This window comes from Thalassophryne amazonica, chromosome 23 (genome assembly GCF_902500255.1).
Source record: "Thalassophryne amazonica chromosome 23, fThaAma1.1, whole genome shotgun sequence".
In the NCBI taxonomy this organism is placed as follows: Eukaryota; Metazoa; Chordata; class Actinopteri; order Batrachoidiformes; family Batrachoididae; genus Thalassophryne; species Thalassophryne amazonica.
Genome location: NC_047125.1, coordinates 8,574,521 through 8,598,414, shown reverse-complemented (window position 1 = coordinate 8,598,414; position 23,894 = coordinate 8,574,521). Strand labels below are relative to the sequence as shown.

The window sequence follows — 23,894 nt, the reverse complement described above, 5'->3', positions numbered from 1 at the left end:
GACGTGGTGTCCCTTGCCTGACATACTGTGGCCTGTTGGTGAGGCCAACTAGGCAGGGGAAGTCATAAAGTAGTAAAAAAAAAAAGAATTTCATTAAAGAGAGGTGACTAAAGTATATACACTTGCTTGTGAATGTATAAATACCGGTGTGACCAGATTACCAAAAAATAGAATATGTGAGTATAAGTATGTATAGATAAAGAAAAAATTATTGCATAGGAAGTGGTCTTAGAAGTGATTAATAGTGCAAAATCAGCAGGTGATTACACTGCTTAAAACATTTTGAGGTATTATATAGTCTAACTGCAGTTGGCATAATGACCTGCGGAGGCATTTTGTTTTGCACAAGGATGCAGCAGTCGGAAGGAGCTACTTAAGGCTGCCACAGTCGTACAACCCCTGGCAATAATTATGGAATCATCGGCCTCTGAGGATGTTCATTCAGTTGTTTAATTTTGTAGAAAAAAGGCAGATCAGACATGACACAAAACTAAAGTCCACTTTCATCAAAAAAGAATACCATTCCCCCTCTCATTTCAGATCCTGGCTACAGGCATGATATTTTAATTGGTATTGAATGGAGTACAACCCCTGACAAATTATGGAATCACCGGCCTCGGAGGATGTTCATTCAGTTGTTTAATTTTGTAGAAAAAAAAGCAGATCACAGACATAACACAAAACTAAAGTCACTTCAAATGGCAACTTTCTGGCTTTAAGAAACACTATAAGAAATCAAGAAAAAAAAATTGTGGCAGTCACAAAAGGTTACTTTTTTTAGACCAAGCAGAGGGGAAAAAAATATGGACTCAAGTCTGAGGAATAAATTATGGAATCACCCTGTAAATTTTCATCCCCAAAACTAACACCTGCATCAAGTCAGATCTGCTCGTTAGTCTGCATCTAAAAAGGAGTGATCACACCTTGGAGAGCTGTTGCACCAAGAGGACTGACATGAATCATGGCTCAAACACGAGAGATGTCAATTGAAACAAAGGAGAGGATTATCAAACTCTTAAAAGAGGGTAAATCATCACACAATGTTGCAAAAGATGTTGGTTGTTCACAGTCAGTTGTGTCTAAACTCTGGACCAAATACAAACAACATGGGAAGGTTGTTAAAGGCAAACATACTGGTAGACCAAGGAAGACATCAAAGCGTCAAGGCAGAAAACGTAAAGCAATATGTCTCAAAAATCGAAAATGCACAACAAAACAAATGAGGAACGAATGGGAGGAAACTGGAGTCAACGTCTGTGACCGAACTGTAAGAAACCGCCTAAAGGAAATGGGATTTACATACAGAAAAGCTAAATGAAAGCCATCATTAACACCTAAACAGAAAAAAACAAGGTTACAATGGGCTAAGGAAAAGCAATCGTGGACTGTGGATGACTGGATGAAAGTCATATTCAATGATGAATCTTGAATCTGCATTGGGCAAGGCGATGATGCTGGAACTTTTGTTTGGTGCTGTTCCAATGAGATTTATAAAGATGACTGCCTGAAGAGAACATGTAAATTTCCACAGTCATTGATGATATGGGGCTGCATGTCAGGTAAAGGCACTGGGGAGATGGCGTCATTACATCATCAATAAATGCACAAGTTTTACGTTGATATTTGACACTTTTCTATCCCATCAGTTGAAAGGATGTTTGGGGATGATATCATTTTTTCAAGATGATAATGCATCTTGCCATAGAGCAAAAACTGTGAAAACATTCCTTGCAAAAAGACACATAGGGTCAATGTCATGGCCTGCAAATAGTCCGGATCTTAATCCAATTGAAAATCTTTGGTGGAAGTTGAAGAAAATGGTCCATGACAAGGCTCGAACCTGCAAAGCTGTTCTGGCAACAGCAATCAGAAAAAAGTTGGAGCCAGATTGATAAGAGTACTGTTTGTCACTCATTAAGTCCATGCCTCAGAGACTGCAAGCTGTTATAAAAGCCAGAGGTGGTGCAACAAAATACTAGTGAGTGTTGGAGCGTTCTTTTTTTTTTTTCATGATTCCGTAATTTTTTCCTCAGAATTGAGTGAGTCCATATTTTTGCCCTCTGCTTGGTCTAAAAAAGTAACCGTTACTGACTGACACAATTTTTTTCCGGTTTTATATTGAGAAGCCTGGTTTTCTTTTTGTATTGAAATGTCATAATAAATTAAAATGTGTGAAATACCAAGGAGCTAAATACCTTTGCAAGCCACTGTAAGTGGGATACATGGATGACACTTTCTTGTCGTCCATGTATTTTCAATGTATTTATAATTATATTAGCTTCCGACATTGACTTTATAAATGAAATCGATCAATCAAGGAAGTTGTCCAGGGCGTGATGACAATGTTTGGTGATTGTCATGGCAACAATGGTACCGCTTCCTTGTTGGTGAAGCGTGTGTTTTCACACACGCTTTCACATGGTCATGGATTTGGCAAATTTCAAACAGAAAGGGGAGACTTTTCTGTGGCTACCGAGCTTCAAACATACTCCAGCAGACAGAATGAAGCAAGCAAACACCTGGACATGTGGAACTGGGCCGGAAGAGCTGCAGGAGCGAGTCGAGCGGAGAGGGAGACGGAGCATCTCATGAGTCGAGCTTGTGGCCCGGAGGAGACACGCGCAGTCGGTAACAGACGGTAGCAGTGGCAGAGAATGAGTCATTTGGAAGAAAAGTGCTTACTGAAGTACCACAAAAACACAGAGGTTATTATAGCCCCCCACCCCTTCCTTTCCGCTGTAAGCTGACATGGACGCCAGTCGCTTGGTGCCGATCAAGCTCACAAGAGTCACCAAGATGCTCGGAAGAACTGGTTCGCCACGGACAGTGCACACAGGTTCATGTTGAGTTCATAGACATCAGCAATGGATTCATCATCAGGAACGTGAAGGGCCCCGTCAGAGGGAGAGGTGCTGATGCTTCTGCAGTCTTTGAGGGAAGCCAGGAGGCTCTGATAGTGGGCCGTGGATGTCGAGGTCTCAGTCTAGCGCTTGTGGAACAGAAGAGATGTCCTGTTGCCATGGGTCCATCTCACATGTTGACATGTTTTGAAATAAATTTGATTGTTCATGACAAAAAAACAAAAAAAAAAGTTTTCCCCTTAACACGAGTAACTAACAGTAGCTTGCCACTGGCAAGCTGGTAACAGCGGCAGAGGACAAGTCATTTGGAAGAAAAGTTCTGAATCACTGAAGTCCCACACAAACAACACACGGAGATTTATATTTTTTTTCCTTTGCATGAGGGACTGTCACTTCAGTTTTACAATCCAGCGAAGCAGCAACGATTAAGTCAGTCAACACCTGAGAGCTGTTTTGTGCTACCTCATGAAAAAAGGCATGTTAATGAAGCCCTCTGTTGTTAAATGGCAGACGATTCTCATTTCTTGCCCACAACAGACGAGTCCCAGTTAGCGACTTTAATCAGCAGAAAGGTGATTTACTATTGATACCTTTTTAAATGGCTTTGACTCAGGTCAATGAATAAGTTGTCAAATAAAAAAAAAAACATAGATATGATGCCACAGTATAATGACACTGTGGTGAGAGTATAATGGGGTGGCACTGTTATTCCATTGTCTGAGGAGAACTCACCTCTATGGGGTCCAGAGAACATTCTGGGACAGAGCTACCTCTTCTGATTAATCTGTTGGATCGCTTCCTGTCCCTCTCAAAGCTTCCAGAGCTGCAGCAACCTCAACTTTGGCCCTTCTTTGTTGTGTGTCCAGTCCAGTTTGTTGTTAAGGTGAACACCCAGGTATTTGTACTTCTCCACAATCTCTATGTCCAAGCCCTGGATGTTCGTAGGCACAATCTGTGGAGCCTTCCTTTTGAAGACACTCATCACCTCCTTTGTTTTGCTGGCATTGATGCGCTGGTGGTTCCGTTCACACTAGGTCACAAAGTTGATGATGACCTCTCTGTACTCCCGAACCTTTCCCTCAGACACATGTCCGATGAGTCATTGGCTCAGAAAACCTCTGGAGATGACAGCTTTCCTGTGTTATAACTGAAGTCTGATGTGTATAACGTGAAAAGGAAAGGAGAGAGAGGACTGTACCCTGCGGGACCGCTGTGCTGCATACTGCCACATCAGACACGCAGTCATAAAGCCTTGCATACTGCAGTCTGTTGGTGAGGTACTCGATGGTCCATGCAGCCAGGTGACAGTTGACTCCAGTTCCATCCACCTTCCGCCAGACTTGTGATGGCTGAATTGTGTTGAAGACACTGAAGAAGTTAAAAAAAAAAAAAAAAAAAGACTCGCAGTGCTCCCAGTGCTCTCCAGATGTGACAGTGACCTGTGCAGCAGGTAGATGACAGTGTCTTCCACACCAATGCCAGGTTGGTACGCAAATTGCAGGGGGTCAATCTCACTGTTCAACAGGTCTCCTAGGTCGGTGAGAATAATCCTCTCTGTGGACGGGGGGAGCGATAAATGGCACTGTCAGATCTGTTAACAGATTCAGCTCATTTGCCCAGTACTGGTCTCCAGATGCCGAAACCCTCCCACTATACTTAGTGAGTTGAGATGGTTTTCAGACTTCTCTGACGATATCCCTGCAAAGTGCTCTCCAGTTTTTCTGCTGTAGAGATCTTGCCTCTCCTTATCCCTCTCTTCTGCTTCCTCTGCACCTTGTCCCCAGATCTAAAACCCTCTTCTTCACATTCAAGCAAGGCCTTTAATTCAGTGGTAACCCAAGGTTTATTGTTGGGAAAACACCATACCTTCCTGGTAGACACGGTGTTTTCCACAGAGAATTAATATAGTCCGTGATGCAGGTAGTCAGTTTGTCTGTTTTCTCTGAAGTTCACAAAGCACAAACCCTGCTGTGTGTTAAAGCCAAAGGGCCATAATGTCTTCTCAAAACCAGTCCTCAGACCAATTATAATACCCAGTGGTCTCTGGTGTGTGTGTGCTGTGTGTATGGCTTTGATCATGGGCAAACCGGGAAGAGCTGACATTTGCCATTTGTTATGCTTGAACACTGCCAAAAAGGTAATGTTGATAGCACTATATTTTTCAAGACACTACTGATATTTACTATGTTGCTAATTTCAAGGGGATGTCAAAAAGTTTGAGGTTCGCACACTTTTCCCAGTCAGATATTAGAATGCATCACACTTGATCGCATCCAGGGTGATTCTTAGACTACGGGCACTTTTATGTCCCTTGATCATATTTTATGAAAAAAGAAAAAAGGGGAAATTTCACACTTTTATAGTTATCTTTACAATGAAAGTGTTTTAAGAAATTTGTCCTAGTAGTCTGACTTTTTCACCTTTTTTCAGCATCATTATATGCAAATATTGCCGTTTTGTGTTTGTACCACACCCAGACTTATGATCTTCAATGATAAAAATGAATAGTAAACAAATGTTTTTTCTAATGTTTTAAAATATCTCTGAATAAAATATCAGTAAAATAATAAACATAATTGGGGTATTCAATGTCATACAACTGTTGTGATTTTTTTAAATGAAATGTAGTTGTCCCACACTATTGCCATAATTTCCACCACAACAATAATGTCCCTTTAAAAAGTTTGTATGAAAGATTGTGTGGGTAGTTTCTATGGAGATAAACAGTAACATCAGAGCACATGTATATAGCGCCAAATCACAACAAACAGTTGCCCCAAGGCACTTTATATTGTAAGGCAGTGGTGTGGTGGAAATTACATTTACAAGGCCAATAGTGCCCGTAGTTAAAGAATCACCCATATATCGCATACCAGGTATCATGGATCAGTTTGGATATGTCAAAATACTTGAAGAGGTCATGTTACTTCATGCTGAAGAGGACATGCCCTTGAAATGGGTGTTTCAACAAGACAATGACCCCCAAGCACACTAGTAAATGTTCAAAATCTTGGTTCCAAACCATCAAAATTAATGCCTCGCAGATGTGAAGAAATCATGAAAAACTGTGGTTATACAACTGAATACTAGTTTAGTGATTCACAGGATTGCTAAAAAAGCAGTTTGAACATAATAGTTTTGAGTTTGTAGCATCAGCAGCAGATGCTACTATTATTGTGAACACCCCCTTCTCTACTTTTTTTTTTTTTAACACTAATAGTCCAATTTCATAGCCTTAAGAGTGTGTGCATATCATGAATGCTTGGTCTTGTTGGATTTGTGATAATCTACTGAATCTACCGGTACCCTGTTTCCCATGCAACAATAAGAAATATACTCAAAACCTAGATTAATCTTTTTAGTCACACAGCACTACTATTATTCTGAACACTACTGTACCTGGGCGTGTGCTTAGAGACTGTGCTGACTCACTCACAGATGTTCTCACAGATATCTTCAACATCTCTGTGAGCCAAGACATCATACCAGAATGCTTCAAAGCCACCACCATCATACCGCTACCCAAGAAATTTCCAACAACAACCCTGAATGACTACCGGCCCATAGCACTCACTCCCATTGTGATGAAGTGTTTTGAAAGGCTGGTCAAGGTTCACATAACATCCAGCCTGCCCGCCACTTTTGACCCATTCCAGTTTGCGTACCGTCTCAAGCGCTCCACAGATGATGCCATAGCAGCAGCACTTCACCTCAGCCTGGCTCATCTGGAGAACAAAAAACAGCTGCGTGCGGATGCTGTTCATTGACTTTAGCTCTGCCTTCAACACAGTCATCTCACAACACCTGGTGAACAAACTGAGTGCTATAGGCATCAGCACCCCACTCTGCAACTGGCTACTGGACTTTCTCACCAACAGACCACAGACAGTAAGAGTTGGCAAAAACTCCTCACAGACCACCGTCATGAACACAGGGGTCCCCCAAGGATGTGTTGAGCCCTCTGCTGTTCACCCTGATGACCCATGACTGTTGTGCCAGACACATCTCAAACCACATCATCAAGTTTGCAGATGACACAACAGTAGTGGGCCTCATCAGCAACGATGACGACTCAGCCTACAGAAAGGAGGTACACCATCTCATCAACTGGCGTGACATCAACAACCTGCACCTCAATGTCAACAAAACAAAGGAAATAACGGTGGACTTCAGGAAGAATCACAAGCCTCACACACCTCTCGCCATCAATGGCAGTGCTGTGGAATCAGTGAAAAGCACCAAGTTCCTGGGGGTGCACATCACTGATGACCTGACATGGACAACCAACACCACCTCCCTTGTCAAGAAAGCACAACAATGCCTCCACTTCCTACGCAGGATGAGGAGAGCCAGTCTCCCCCCTTCAGCACTCACCACCTTTTATAGGGGTGCCATTGAGAGCATCCTCACCAGCAGTCTGTCAGTCTGGTATGGCAGCTGCCGTGTTGCTGACCGGAAAGCGCTACAGAGAGTGGTGAGAACAGCAGAGAAGATCACAAGGTCAGCCCAACCATCCATACAGGACCTCTACCCATCCCGCTGCCACAGAAGAGCCATCAACATCATCAAAGACCCTACCCACTCCTCAAACTGTTTACCCTCCTACCACGTGGCAAGCGCTACAGCAGTATGTGCTGCAGGACCACCAGACTCAACAGCTTTTTGTCACAGGACATCAGACTACAAAACTCACTCCCAAAAGCAAGAAAATAACTCCCCACCACACACACACCAGACCAAACTACTTTTATGCACATTCCTTTGCACAAAAAACAAAACGTTTACAAACTTATTCATCTCCATGCTGCTACTCTGCACTTTTGCCACATTGCACCTATATTGTTGTACTCGGTACTATTGCACTCTAGTAACATACCTCAACTGACTACATTCTGTAACACTGACAGTCTTGAAAATGTGTGCTCACTGTTGTCTATATGTTGTGTTAATTGTTGTTCTGTATACAAACAATGAATCTTTGAGTTCAATGGTACAAATATTTCATGAGGTGAAAGCTGGAACATACCATTCAACTTGGCTTTGCCTCGTTGAATAGTATGTTCCAGCTTTCACCGAATTAAATATTCGTACCATTGAAAGAATGAAAAAAAAAAATTCATTATTTATTTTATATAATGGCTAAAATAGTTCATTGTCATTTGATATTTTATTAATTTGTAAACAGAAATGGAACTTACATTTACATTTTGGTGTTCCACTGTAAGGTGTAGTCCAGTGATGCTGTGCACTTCCATTTAAAAAAAAAAAAAAAAAAAAAACTGTATAGTTCCTCAGTCCAACCAAAAATTCCATAAGCGTTTCATGTAAACAGGTCTTCATGCATCCAGACGGGTTAGTGGAGTGGATTTTGTGTGTGTGTGTGCGCGCGTGCGTGTGGCAGCAGTGTCGGTTAACTCAATCAAATCATGTCGCTGTCCTGCATACGCGCATCCGGCTCGGTTGAACTGTGTACCTCCTCAGTGCAGCGAAAAAAGTCACATCAGAAATGACGTGGTTTTCTTTCTCTTCCTGCTAACAGACGGCACAGTGGATTTGTTTTGTCTGTCTTACAAGAATTAGCAGTGTCAGTTAGCTCAAATTATGTCTCAGGAGAGTTGTGTCCCTCGCACACATACGCACGCAACCTGGTCGGCGCTTGTGCGTACGTGAACAACAGAAATAAGACTATATGTCCTCAGTGCAGCGAAAAAAAAAAATAAAAAATCACGTCAGAAATGAGTCCAGCTTTTGTTCTTTCTTCCTACTAACAACCTCCAGGCAGCACAGTGGATTGGTTTTGTTTGTGCATGGGCGGGCATGTAGTCGTGCACGAGCAGGTGTGCGCATGCACGAGTATGTGTGCACGTGTATGCACGCGCACATGTGCGTGCGTGATCGATCACAAGGACCTGTGTGCGTGCGTGAGTGAATGCAGTGGTACCAAACGTATGGAACCAAATTTGCACTCTAAATGAAACCAAGCCGCACTCTGAATTCAATGCAACACAAATGGGATGAATTAATCCATGTCATGTGACATACACTCAACAAAAATATAAACGCAACACTTTTGGTTTTGCTCCCATTTTGTATGAGATGAACTCAAAGATCTAAAACTTTTTCCACATACACAATATCACCATTTCCCTCAAATATTGTTCACAAACCAGTCTAAATCTGTGATAGTGAGCACTTCTCCTTTGCTGAGATAATCCATCCCACCTCACAGGTGTGCCATATCAAGATGCTGATTAGACACCATGATTAGTGCACAGGTGTGCCTTAGACTGTCCACAATAAAAGGCCACTCTAAAAGGTGCAGTTTTATCACACAGCACAATGCCACAGATGTCGCAAGATTTGAGGGAGCGTGCAATTGGCATGCTGACAGCAGGAATGTCAACCAGAGCTGTTGCTCGTGTATTGAATGTTCATTTCTCTACCATAAGCCGTCTCCAAAGGCGCTTCAGAGAATTTGGCAGTACATCCAACCAGCCTCACAACCGCAGACCACGTGTAACCACACCAGCCACTAGGACCCACCAGGACCTCCACATCCAGCATGTTCACCTCCAAGATCGTCTGAGACCAGCCACTCGGACAGCTGCTGAAACAATCGGTTTGCATAACCAAAGAATTTCTGCACAAACTGTCAGAAACCGTCTCAGGGAAGCTCATCTGCATGCTCGTCGTCCTCATCGGGGTCTCGACCTGACTCCAGTTCGTCGTCGTAACTGACCTGAGTGGGCAAATGCTCACATTCGCTGGCGTTTGGCACGTTGGAGAGGTGTTCTCTTCACGGATGAATCCCGGTTCACACTGTCCAGGGCAGATGGCAGACAGCGTGTGTGGCGTCGTGTGGGTGAGCGGTTTTCTGATGTCAGTGTTGTGGATCGAGTGGCCCATGGTGGCGGTGGGTTATGGTATGGGCAGGCGTCTGTTATGGACGAAGAACACAGGTGCATTTTATTGATGGCATTTTGAATGCAGAGATACCGTGACGAGATCCTGAGGCCCATTGTTGTGCCATCCAAGAACATCACCTCATGTTGCAGCAGGATAATGCACGGCCCCCTGTTGCAAGGATCTGTACACAATTCTTGGAAGCTGAAAATGTCCCAGTTCTTGCATGGCTGGCATACTCACCGGACATGTCACCCATTGAGCATGTTTGGGATGCTCTGGACCGGCGTATACGACAGCGTGTACCAGTTTCTGCCAATATCCAGCAACTTCGCACAGCCATTGAAGAGGAGTGGACCAACATTCCACAGGCCACAATTGACAACCTGATCAACTCTATGCGAAGATGTGTTGCACTGCATGAGGCAAATGGTGGTCACACCAGATACTGACTGGTATCCCCCCCAATAAAACAAAACTGCACGTTTCAGAGTGGCCTTTTATTGTGGGCAGTCTAAGGCACACCTGTGCACTAATCATGGTGTCTAATCAGCATCTTGATATGGCACACCTGTGAGGTGGGATGGATTATCTCAGCAAAGAAGTGCTCACTATCACAGATTTAGACTGGTTTGTGAACAATATTTGAGGGAAATGGTGATATTGTGTATGTGGAAAAAGTTTTAGATCTTTGAGTTCATCTCATACAAAATGGGAGCAAAACCAAAAGTGTTGCGTTTATATTTTTGTTGAGTGTACAAAGCACCAATCAAATGACAAGGATCCACTCAGCCGTTACATAATTACTGATATTACTTCAGACGTCAGACAACTTTATTGATCCCAAAAAAGGGCAGTTACGTTTACACTCCAATTACCTCAGAATTGAGGCAAAGTGGGTGAAGGCCGCAGCAGGAGGGGCCCGCGCCGCCCAGATATTTGCATTTTATGTCCTAGTAATGTCATGTCCGGTTTATATTTAGTTGTATGTTTAATTTAGCCTCTGTTACTGCACATTTGGAGGTTGTGGAAACACAGTTTCAGTCTTCTGTGTAATGTACTGTTGCATGGCTTCATTGACAATAGAGTTCACTTTGAACTTTAATACTCTGCAGTAAGTTATTGTTTGCCTATTTGATTTCTTCTCCTTTAGGAAAGCAATGGTTCAGCACCAGATGCAGTCTTTCCAACGTTCATCAGGATCCGTTCTGGCAAAAACGTTCAGAGTCAACTATAAGCGGCATGTTTTGACCATGGATGACTTGGGGACGCTATATGGACAAAACTGGCTCAACGACCAGGTACATCAGGTCTTAAAATATCCAGGGTTGTCCAGTTTGGGTTAAACATTTTTTTATGTTTGTGGTTTGTCTTTTGACTAAAGTAAAACCACAATGGTCAAGTCAGTATTTATTTAGAACTCCGTTGTTTCCCCTATATCCCCCTCCTCCCCAACCAGGTGATGTGTGATGGGCTGCAGTTTTGCAGATAAAATAATGAAAAATAACACCTAATATCCATTAACAGCAGCATTGAGATTCACTACACTCTCCCCTGCAGCCACCTTACAGTCTGCAGTTTCTTTATCTACTACAAAGAATGTAGTCCACCAGTGTGCAACTTGCTCCACTCTTACGTCACACTGTGCTCCTCTCTTTTCTTAAAATATAGGTATTCACCACAGCCATTTCCATCCTTTTTGCAAAATCAACTACCATTTGCCCTTCCACATTCCTGTCCTTGATACAGTTGTATGTAAAAGTTTGGGCACCCCTGATAATTTTCATGATTTTTCTTTATTAAATCATTGGCTGTCTGGATCAGAAATTTCAGTTAAATATATCATATAGCAGACGAACACACTGATATTTGAGAAGTGAAATTAAGTATTTACCGAAAGCCTCTAAGCAACTCTCAAATGGCCTGAAAACAAAGATTGTTCAACATCATGGTTAGGGGAAGAATACAAAAACCCTATCTGAGATTTCAGCTGTCAGTTTCCACTGTGAGGAACATAGTGAGGAAATGGAAGACCACAGGCACAGTACTAGTTAAGGCCCGAAGTGGCAGGCCAAGAAAAATCTCAAATAAGCTGAAGCAAAGGATGGTGAAAACAGTCATAGTCAACCCAAAGACCTACAACATGATCTTGCTGCAGATAGTGTGTGTATTGTTCAACTATACAGTGCACTGTGCACAAGGAAATGCTGTATGATGATGTAATGCAGAGGAAGCCTTTTCTGTATACACGCCACAAACAGTCGCTGAGGTATGCTAAAGCACATTTGGACAAGCCAGCTTCATTTTGGAATAAGGTGCTATGGACTGATGAAACTAAAATTGAGTTATTTGGATATAACAAGGGGCAGTATGTATGGCTGAAAAAGAACACAGCATTCCAAGAAAAACACTTACCTACAGTAAAATTTGGAGGTGGTTCCATCATGCTGTGGGGCTGTGTGACCAGTGCAGGTCCTGGAAATCTTGTTAAAGTTGAGGGTCACATGGATTCCAGTCAATATCAGTAGATTCTTGAGAACAATGTCCATGAATCGGTGACAGAGTTGAAGGTGCACCGGGGCTGGATCTTTCAACAAGACGACCCTAAACACTGCTCAGAGTCTACTAAGGCAGTCATGCAGAGGAACAAGTACATTTTGCAGTGGCCATCTCAGTCCCCAGACCTGAATATTATTGAAAATCTGGTGTGATTTTTAAGCGGGCTGTCCATGCTCGGAAACCAAACAAACCTGAGATGTTTTGTAAAGAATGGTCCAAAATACCTTCAACCAGAATCCAGACTCTCATTGGAAGCTATAGGAAGCGTTTAGAGGTTATTTCTGCAAAAGGAGGATCTACTAAATATTAATGTATTTTTTTCTGTTGGGGTGCCCAAATTTATGCACCTGCCTAATTTTGTTTAAAGAATTATTGCACACATTTTGTAAATCCTATAAACCTCATTTCACTTCTCAAATATCACTGTTTGTCTGCTATATGATATATTTAACTGAAATTGCTGATCCAAAGAAATAGTTTATTTTCTCTCTTACTCTCACTCCAAGAAGTTAGCTCTTTTGAATGCTGAAATGCACAAATGTAAAAGCACAAAATGGTATACATGTTTATGTACACATCTAAAAGGTGCCATTGTTGGATCAGTAGCTGAAGTTTCATCTCTTGAACACCAGATTGTAACACCCCCCCCCCCCCCCCATACATGTACAGTTTTAAGGATGGAGCGCATTTCTGCATTTCCAAAATGCCACAAAAAACACCAAAAAAATAAATAGAAGTACTTAATTTACTCGTATTTGGAGTCAGTCTTGGCCAGGCGTCTTCAACCTTTATTGTCAAGAGCCATTTTTGTCCCGTCTTCCACAAATAAAATTCTGTAAAATGAATGAATAAAGATAACACAGCTTTTTTTCTATATACAGTTCAACTGTATATTTGATCCTGACATTTTCTTTGACTTCTATTTACTACAGACTGTATGAAACAAACATATTTCATGTTTTGTGAGGTCATCTTTTTGTTTTTCCAATTTTTATTTATACAGTTTTCAAGAACAATAGGAACAAATTGAGAACACTCACACACCCATTAGAGAGGAAAAAAAAAGGGGGGGGGAGGGGGGCGACGGTAGGGTTACATTATGGTCGAGAGCATGCGGTTTTATACATGAGTCTTATAGGTTAACCATTTCTTCCACCTTTGGTTAAAAATTGGTACTTGCAGCCTTGAATGGTGAGTAATTCTTTCCATCTCAAAGATTCCCTCCATAATCTCGTTCCATTGCATCAGTGTTAAAGTGGTGTTTCTCAGCCAGTTCTTTGTGATGGTTTTCTTGCTTGCAATCAACATCGCTTTGTAAAGATAAATATCTTCTGCCCATAAAACCTTCTCAGAGGTTAATCCCAAGTACATACTCTGAAAGTCATTAGGAATCTTGTAGCCGAGTATATCCTCCATTTCTTTAGCTATGGATTCCCAAAAGGGTCTGAGAATAGGGCATGTCCAAAAAATATGAGAATGACCGGCACTCGAACTACCACAGAGTCTCCAGCACTGTTGAGGAGATTTGAGCTGCTTACTTTTGATAAGTGGTGAAATAAAATATCTTATTATATTTTTCCAGCCGAATTCCCTCCATTGTCTAGAGGCGGTTGTAGTATGCTGGAAAAGGCAGACAGAATGCCAATCATCCTCTGACAAATTGAGTTGTAACTCAGATTCCCACTTTTTTTTGACATACATTGAGTCAGTTCCATTGGAGTTTTGCAAACATTTATACAATTTGGAAATAATCTTTGAAGGCAATGTTCTATATGCACCAGTTATCATCTCAATTAATTCACTGCTTTCTTGTGAAAGATGAGGCCTAATTTCAGAGTTATAAAAATGTCTTAATTGAAAATATCTAAATAAGTCAGTGTCATCTAGGGCAAACTCCTTTTTTAAATGGGAAAAAGATTTAAAAACTCTTCCTTTGATTAATGTGGTCACGGCTGTGATTCCCCTATCAATCCACCTTTTGAATGTACAGTCTAGTTGACCACTTCTAAAGTTGGGAGAAAGAGAAGGCCATGTCAATAATTTACTGTCTCCTTCTAATTTGAATTTGTTTATTGTATCCCACCAAATTTTAATAGAGAATTCAATTATTGGATTCTTTTCTTTGGGCTGTGGGCTGACTTTGTCACCCAGTCTTGATTGAGGTATACATGTGTCATAATTAGTTTCGATACTTTTCCATTTAGAACTAAATTCCGGAGAACACCAAAAAACAATATATCTTAATTGGGCTGCTAGAAAAAATTCTTTAAAATTTGGAAGGGCGAGTCCTCCTTTATTTTTACCCAGTTGGAGGGTTTTATACCTCACCCTAGGTTTTGCTCCCTTCCAAATAAAACTGCTCACTAGTTTGTCCCATTTTACAAATTGTGTATCTGGTATTTGGATTGGTAAAGAGATGAAAAGATATAATAGACGGGGCAAAACATTCATTTTAATTACCTCAATTCTGGAACTAAAGTCCAAAATTGAGTTTGTCCATTTTGTCAAGTCTCTGTATATTACCTCATTTATTTTGTCATAGTTAGCCTCAAATAATGTTTTATCTTCTCTGGTCAGATAAATCCCTAAATATTTGATTTGTTCTGAGTCCCAATTAAGTTTATATTTTTGTCTGATATATTCAACTGGTTTGTAATTGATACAGAGAACCTGAGTCTTAGTAATATTTAATTTGTAACCTGATTTTCTTCCATAATCTTTTAGGGTTTTTATCAAGTTGGGAAATGTTTGATCAGGATTTCGGAGATATACTATTATGTCATCCGCAAAAAGACTTAGTCTTTGCTCTTCTTTAGATACCGTTACTCCTTTCAATTGGGTTGTTTGTCGTACGTGTTGGGCTAAGGGCTCAATAAATAAGGCAAAGAGAGCAGGGCTTAAACAACAACCCTGTCTAGTGCCCCTAAAAAGCTCAAAACTCTGTCAAGTCACCATTTATTTTAATTCTTGCCATTGGTTTATAATATAGGGCTTGTATGCACTTAATAATATCGTTACAGAATCCGAATCTTTTCAAGACTGCAAATAAGAATCTCCAACATACTCTATCAAATGCCTTTTCAGCGTCAAGGCTTACTAAGGCTAATGGTATATTTTGTTTCTTGGCCTCATGAATTATGTGTAGAGTACGTCGAATATTGTCTTGAGTTTGCCTTCCTTTTATAAATCCTGTCTGGTCTTCGTCTATTATATCAGGAAGGAAAGTCTCTATTCTTCTTGCTATTATGGAAGTAAATAATTTATAGTCTACATTCAATATAGAAATTGGGCGATATGACTCACAGTATTCCTTATTTTTCTTTTCTTTTAGTATAACTGATATGACTGTGTCTCTCCATGATGGAGGACATTTTGCGTGTTTAAGTGTCCAATTAAATGAGTCTAACATTAAGGGAGTTAAGTCGTCTATGAAAACTTTGTACCGTTCGTTAGGATAACCATCACTCCCTGGAGTTTTATTACTTTTTAACGTATTAATTGTCTCGTCCAGTTCTTCCTTAGTTATGGGTCTAGATAGTGTCTTATTCTGAGTTGTACCTATGTTGGGGAGATCTAATTTAGCCAAGAAATCCTCAACTTCTTTTCCATCTACTTGATCTGGTTGATCATATAGAGATTTAAAATAGATTTGAAAGATTTTTTTAATTTCGTCTGGTTCACTGTTAATTTCTCTAGTATGTGGATCTCGGATCTTATAGATCACATTTCTCAATTTTTGAGATCTTAAACGTTTTGCCAATAATCTTGTCGCTTTCGGGCCTGATTCGTAAAAGGTTGTTTAATGAATTTTAATTTTCTCCCCATTTCTTCTTTCGCCAGATTTGACAGTTGGTATCATATCTTTTAGGCATTTAACTAAGGCTTCACTTTTGTCGAAATGTTGTTTTTTTCATATTCCCTCAATTTTTCTTCTAATTTTGTCTGATTAAGAACTTTCATTTTGTTAATATGAGCCGTTCTAGAAATCAAATTGCCTCGCATAACAGCTTTGACAGTATCGCATATTATTATGGGCTCTATTTGGTCGTCTTTGTTAACTATAATGCAATCTTGAATTTCTTTTTTAATTTCTTGTACAACCTTTTCATTACTGAGGATGTTTGTGTTCATCTTCCATAATGTTGTCCTGTTTTGATTCTTTAAATGGATTGTTAAATGTATAGAATTATGATCTGATATATCTGCTACTCCTATTCTACAGTCGTTAACTCTGTCTCTATCAACGGTGTTCATTAAGAAAAAGTCAATCCGGGAGTGCACCTTATGAGCTGCTGAGTAATGGGTATAGTCTTTGTCTTGGGGGTGAAGATCTCACCACACGTCTATAAGTGCCGCCTCCGCTATTAACTTTTTAAGATTTTTTGTTCTATTATTTTTATATATTTTGGTGCTAGTTGAATCCTTGGCATGGTTTAGGACAGTATTCCAATCCCCTCCACTTATTAGTATACCCTCGGTCTTTGTAGTGATCTTGTTATATAATTGAAAAAATTTCTGATCTCCTTCTGGAGGTGCATATACGTTAACTAAAGTGACAGACATTATCAATCTTTCCTTTGACCATCACATATCTCCCATCTTTATCACAGTCTTCCTCCATCAGTTCAAAATTTACAGAGTTAGTTATAAGAGTAATTACTCCTCCTCTTCTGTTATTTTTATAGGAGCAAAAAAAGAGTTTTTGTAGCCCATCTTTTTAAATTTCTCATGTTCTGCTTTTGACAGGTGAGTTTCTTGGAGGAAAATCACCTGCGCTTTGTACCTTCTTATGTTTGTTAATAGTGTGCTCCTCTTAATTGGATTACCAAGGCCGTTTATATTAATTGAAACTATTTTTAATTCACTCCCCCCGCTCATATAAGATGTATATCATAATAATAAGCCCCACACTAAAACTGAACCTTAGAACAAGAACAACAAGAACATAATTATTTAAACAGAAAAAATAGTAATAATACTTCTGACTTCCATCCGGTGGATTGTATATCTCTTCCACCTCGACCCCGTTGGAAGGTCCAGAGCTAATCTCCCCGAAGTGGGAGTGCCCTATACAAGGTTTGAGTGACATAAACATCTCAAACCTGAGTGTCCAACGTTATAGCGCCATCTCCTGGTGTCCTCTCTCCAATTCCAAAGTTTGAGGGGGCTGCCGAATTTATATGTTTAGCTATCTGAGGAAAATAGCTTCTTATTAATCTCGTTCCTCGTCGTTTCTTTGGAACTCCTTCAGCTTGTCCTTTGCTCTTCGCGCTGCTGCTGACGCATCTTCTTTTGACTTCTGCCCCACATACTGCCACCCCTGGAGTTTTTGAAGCCAAAATTGCGCGTCTTCTTTATTTGCGGCGGGAACCTCCACCTCAAACCCGCGTCTCCTCAGCTCGAGCCCGGCTTCTCGCGCCGTACTGTATGTTCGCACACCGTCGTCCCAGTGGATACGTATGCTTGTATACGGGGTTTAAAAGCGTATTCCCCGTTCCTTCAACGCCTTCTTTACCTGCTGGTATTCCTTGCGCTTTTGAACCGTCTCCAATGCGTAATCGTGATCAAAAAAGACACTTGTGCCGTTAGACTGGATTCTCTTTTTCCATGCTTCTTTGAGGATCATTTCTTTAGTGGTGAATTCCTGGAAATTAACTATAATGGTTCTTGGGAAAGCACTGGGACGCTTTGCTGGGATGCGGTGCGCACGCTGTATTTTTAAATCCAGGTCTGTCGATAACTGTAACTCTCATTTTAGAAAATCTGAGATAAATTGTACCATTGATTTCGGGCGTTCCCGCTCGTCTACTCCAAAGATCCTGATGTTTCTGCGGGATCTCGACTGCAATTCAGTCAGTTTGTCTTGAAGCCGCCTTTGTCGCTTCAAACTCTCGGTCATAGCTTGGGTCAAATCTAGTGTCGCGTCCTCCACACATCCCACTCGGGTCTCCGCTTCCTCCACTCTTTCTGACAGACCTCTCACATCCTCAGTCATTGAATCGAGTTTGCCGCTCAATTCTTGCTGTAAGATGTTGATATCTTTTCTCACTCTTTCGTTATCCTGTTTCAGCTCAGTTTTGAGCGACTCAATGGCACTAAGTAGGTCGTTCGCAGTTGTATTAATTATCGGTGAGCTAGCGCTATTAGCTTGTTCTGCTGCGCTGCTAGTTTTCGACGACGAGGCGTGTCTATCCCGTGATTTGGACATTTTCAGGTCTTCTTTGCCTCTCTTCTCTTTTTAACCCACCTTCTGCGAGTTTAACAATCTGATTTAATTCTCTAATTCCGAGTTTATGGTGGTGAAATACTATAAAAGCAGGAGAGCGAACACCAAGCATGTCCTGTCCCTACGCCATGACACCGGACGTCCTGTGAGGTCATCTTTATTTTTATTTGTTAATATATATCCATTCTGACATTTAAGGCCTGTAACGTTTTCAAAAAAAAAAAAGATTGGGACAGGGCAGTTTATTCTAAATGTATGAATTAATCAAATCATTTTTCCAGCCAATTTTCTTGAGAAATGTCAGAGGATGAATACATGAACATTTCCAACTTATTGAATATTTCTTAGACTTCATTTACATCAGTCATTCAGAAATACAAACCATGTGGTACTTCATGGTAAATCTGTGTCAGTTAGCCAGTTCTCAAAATCTAAATGTCCATGCTGGAAGGAGACAAGTGAGGGAAGCCACCAAGACACAACTCTGGAAGAATTTTTGGCTTCTGTGGGTGTGAGTGGAGAAACTGGGAATAGTGCAGTATTTTTATTTTTCTTTGTTCTACATATAGTCCCAACTTTTTCTGATTTGTGGTTGTTTGTTGCATTTCTGAAAATACAGAACTGCTATAAAGAAAAGTGTTAACATTTTATTATTTTTTAAAACTTTGTAGAACAAATGTAAACACCAAACTCTTAGAAAGCAGGGAAAAATACATGGACATGTGCAGGCAAACTTTGATTTAAACTGAAAAGAACAATGCAGGCTGATTTGACTCCCTATGTTTTTTGTTATTTTCAAAAAAACAACAAAACAGGTAACTTACTTTGAAATAAATAAAATATATAACTGCAACCTAATAACTTTAAAAATAACATAAAAATCAGCAACTTGTTTTTTTATTCTGACTTGAGTTCCTTTTAATGTGATGTAGTGATCCTGTTTTTTTTTTTTTTTTCTCCTCCTCAGTCACATTTTGTGCTTGAACATAAAACTACATTAAGCTCAAGATCTAAAATAAATAAAATAACAGGCTATTAAAGTTCAGAGTTCTCACCTGCTTCGTGTGATTTCTGCTTCTTAACATCACTGCAGAGTTTCTCCACATCAGGTTTCTTTTTTTTTTACAACTGTGTGATTTGTTTTTTTTTTTTGTTTTGTTTTTTAAATTCAGCTCATTCATATATTCTCATTTTTAAGGAATTTTGGCCATTTATTTTATTTCATCTCATCAATTCAGTATAATTGTTGGACATGCACACATGTGTGAACAGGATGAGTCAGTACTGCGCTGGTAGAGAAGGTGGAGCAGAAATAAGGCAGCTCCACAGTTTTGTGTATTTTCTTAACATGTTGCTTCACACTCTGATTAAAATCATAGAGATGTTAAACTCCTCTCTCTGCTCCGTGTTCGCTGTCTCACATGCACTGATCTCAGCAGAATGTAGCATCTCATTGAGACGCTGCTGTACCCGCCTCATTTTGGCTTGTCAATATCTCACGGAGGAAAAAGTGAAATATCCCATCGATGGGATATACTGGGTGGTAAGAGGTTTTAAGAAACCCCCTCCTCCCATGCAGTCTGCAGCCAGCTGGCTCCACACACACAGAGACAGCTTCTTCAGAAAACTCAGCATTTTAGACTGCTCTGAGCAGGCCGTCCAGTCCACTGTTTTTTTTTTTTTGTTTGTTTGTTTGTTTTTGGGGGGGGGGGGGCTGTCATTTTTTGAAAATTGACCATCCAAATGACAGCTGGACAGCTCGCTGCCTAAAACCCTGCTCACTGATCTGTGTTTTTTGGTGTTTGATCAATCATACAAGTGACATAATTGTCTTAACTCATATAGAAAATGTTGTTTTGTAAGATGCCTATATCACCCAATCCTTTATTCTTCATGCATGAGATTAGTGCAGTTTTTAACTTTTTCTTGAGACATAATGAAGTTTTGTCATGTGTCTTATTTAGGTCATGAACATGTATGGAGATTTGGTCATGGACTCTGTACCAGACAAGGTAAGGTAATACATTGAATATTAACTGGTATTGAAAACCACTTGTGTCAAAGTTAATTTACAGTATAGAACAGAAGTGAGTATAAAATGCCAAATGATTCAATGCTATTATCTGTTAACATTTATGTGATGTTGAAGTTCACAAGTAGCATATTTCTTATGAATCATCAGAAACACACTTCAGAAATGTTTCCCAGTCCTGTTCCTTGGAAGCCAAAGTACTGCATATGTTCCATTTTTCCCTGATCTCAGACCAGATAAGCTCAGCCCAGGCAGTTGTGTTCCGTTAATCATCTGTTGAACAGTGGAACACACCTGATTTGACTCATTATGAGCAGTTATAGATGGGAGGACTGGATATGTAGTCATTTTTGTTCCAATGGCCAGGAATGGGGAAATACTGCTTTAGAAAGACTATATTGAAAATACAGGTCTCAAATAACAAACTCGGTGCAATAAATGCTAGTGCAAACATACTGAGCCACTTAGCCAAGAGTATAACATCTAAAAACGCACTCTTAAAGGTTTTTATTCCTTTATTTGATTCCCCACGCACAGCCAGCGGGCCAGATGTCACTGTATGTGTGGAGTCAGTCAGTCATATGACATTTCACTTCACTTTTTACTTTGACTTAGGGTGCTCTGATACAAAGTGTACCTATGACAATGTATGACCAGCACAGGAGTCCAAGAACAAAACATCACTCTGATTCAGATCGGGAGCATACTCGTATCTCCCAATCACTCCCTCCAAGTTTCGCAGCCGTTGCCCATGTGAGCATTGAAGTTCCCCAGTAGAAGTAAGGAGTCTCCAGCGGTAACCTTTTCCAGGATCCCACTAAGACTCTCTCTGGAAGGCTGGATCCTCTGAACTGCTATTTGATGCATATGCACAGACAGATTCCTTTCTGTGACAAGAAGTCTGATTAAGGAAGTCCTCTGGTTCACAAGAGAAAACTCCAAAAATAACTGCACTAGGCCAGGGACTTGAGTATCCCTATTCCCCCTGTGCACCCCTCACCCTGGACCATGGGTGCCAAAAAGGGGAGAATAAGGAGAATGATTCTAGGGGCCCATGATGACAGGGGCCCAGAGATGCCCCTAATACAATTATAATACTGACAAAATAATGTAATACTCGGTAATAAAACATTTTATTTACAATGTATTGATAACACTAAGTTTTTGTTTTTTGTTTGTTTTTTTTTTACTTCTCTCAGCGCTCGTCGCTCCTCTGTATTTATGCAAAAGTCCACCTGCTGGTTCAGTCAGACAGCTGCAGAGTCTTTTGACAGCCAGTGGAGAGGAGCAGACGACAGTGTGCCTCAAAAATGAAAGTTGTCCGCAAAGCACCTTAGGCTTTAAGAGAGCTCCCAAACTGGTAAGAGGAGGGAGGAGGACTTATAAGAAACCTAAAACCTTGGTCCCACTGAATAATAAGCCATGAATAATGAGCGATTATTCGAAGGATGATCCACGTTTTAAGCTACCACGTATCCGCTACTAAGGCCTCTCTATGCGCCAGGCTGCTGTTCATTTGTGTTCCAGTGTCATTAAATGCACCAGACCAGCTAGAACCGAACCACGGGTTCCTGGACAGTCGCTTCTGCACTTCTCGCTGGCTTTATTTCTTCCGTGGCTTTACGGTCGTTTTGACACAGTGATCCAGCTTTTAACTTTTGTGTTCATCTGTTAATGTCTGCAAAATCGCCCTTTTGCAAGCTCACGTTCTGTGTAAATGCTCATCTTGAGCGCGAGTCATTGCATCAGCGTGCTCAGAGTGTGCATCTGATCCATTATAACATGTTAAATCTACTAAAAACATACTTTTAGATCTGCTTATAAAGAAGGAATGAACATGCAACTGTTTTACCAAGCTATTACAAACATTACAAATAATTACCTTTTAGGGTATTCCAGAAATGTTCTCCACCTCAGCGCACGAGACAGAGAGGAAAAAGCTTCAAATTGTGATTTGATTCCAGAAGCGATTAGAGGTGTTTTCAACAGCGTCCGACGCGCAAAGCAGGTGGCATTGTAGTGCACAAGAGGGCTGAGCCAAAATAGCCTGTCCAGTCCTAGTAGCTGCCAGGTGCTCTGATAATGGGCTTTTAACAACCGTGTCCTCACCACAAACATGCCTCTAAAATCCTCTTTTGTCCTTGTAGTACCTCATACAGAAACTGCCCCACTCTGTTGTTGCTAAATTTTGAACTTCTTGAAATTAGTGCCACGCTCAGAGATGAACCTCGTTAGCCTCTCAGAGCCACTATTCACCCACGATTGTTGAATAACTGGACTCATACAAAAAAAAAAACAGGCTATGTGGCTCATTATTCATCCTACATTATTCGGTGAGACCAGGGCTTAAGAGTGTCTTAAATAGAGAAGATGGCAGAAAAGACAGAGAGGAAGCAGAGATATTCCCCATATGTAGGATGACAGTGAGTCAGTTAGGCCTTGCTCTCACTGCCTCTGATGCACTTACCGAGTCTGTGGGCTCGGTAAACACCGCGGCGGGCCATTTGCACCACCCCCTGTCTGCTGTGTGGAGCTGCGGCCAACTCCTGCATCGCCTCCCTGTCTGCTGTATGGAGCTGCGGCCAACTCTGGCAACAGGTCCAGAGACTACGCTCGCTGTTTTGATACGGAGCGCTGTGGCAACCCGCAAGGATAGACTTCTTGCGGAAAAGTCCGCAGCGCCACAGGGTCTCAGTAATCGCAGCCGCAGAGCTCCGTGGCCATTGAGAGAGGTTTGTATCTTTTTAATGACTTGGATTCTCTGCGGGTCCCGCATTCGTACCCTGCAATGGTAACACCAGAGGCAGTGTGAGCGAGGGGAAACGTGCTACCGGCTTGATCTACGTAATTATTTTGTTAATTTACTTTAATTGTTTAGGTTCTTGTTATCATATACACACTATTATTATTATTAAAATCTTCTGTAATTAATATTCACACTTCAAATGCTTAGTCCAATTAAGGGTCGCGGGGAGCTGGAGCCTATCCCAGCAGTCATAGAGTGCGAGGTGGGGTACACCCTGGACAGGATGCCAGTCTGTTGCAGGGCGAACATATAGACAGACACACTCATTCACACCCACACACACACGTATGGACAATTCAAAGTTTCCAATCCACCTAACCGGCATGTCTTTTGATATGGGAGGCAGCCGGAGCACCTGGAGAGACCCCACGCAAACACAGGGAGAACACGCAAACGCCACACAGAAACGCCACAGATGGAAATCGAACCCATGACCTTCTTGCTGTGAGGCAACAGTGCTAACCACTAAGCCACCATGCTGCCCTGTTTTGTCATTTGATTTTACAT

The 23,894-nt window shown here is 41.1% G+C and overlaps 1 protein-coding gene and 1 pseudogene across 1 annotated transcript in view; both read left to right on the top strand.

Annotated features, from left to right (window-relative positions):
* The window catches only part of senp3b (SUMO specific peptidase 3b), a 119,484-nt gene that overhangs the window by 54,107 nt on the left and 41,483 nt on the right, over positions 1-23,894 (top strand). Inside the window, exons 7-8 of the mRNA XM_034165017.1 lie at positions 10,918-11,065; positions 20,514-20,561. Of these exons, the coding sequence (XP_034020908.1) occupies positions 10,918-11,065; positions 20,514-20,561 (196 nt within the window). The remainder of the gene's footprint in view (positions 1-10,917; positions 11,066-20,513; positions 20,562-23,894) is intronic.
* LOC117505303 lies at positions 2,749-3,069 on the top strand (annotated as a pseudogene).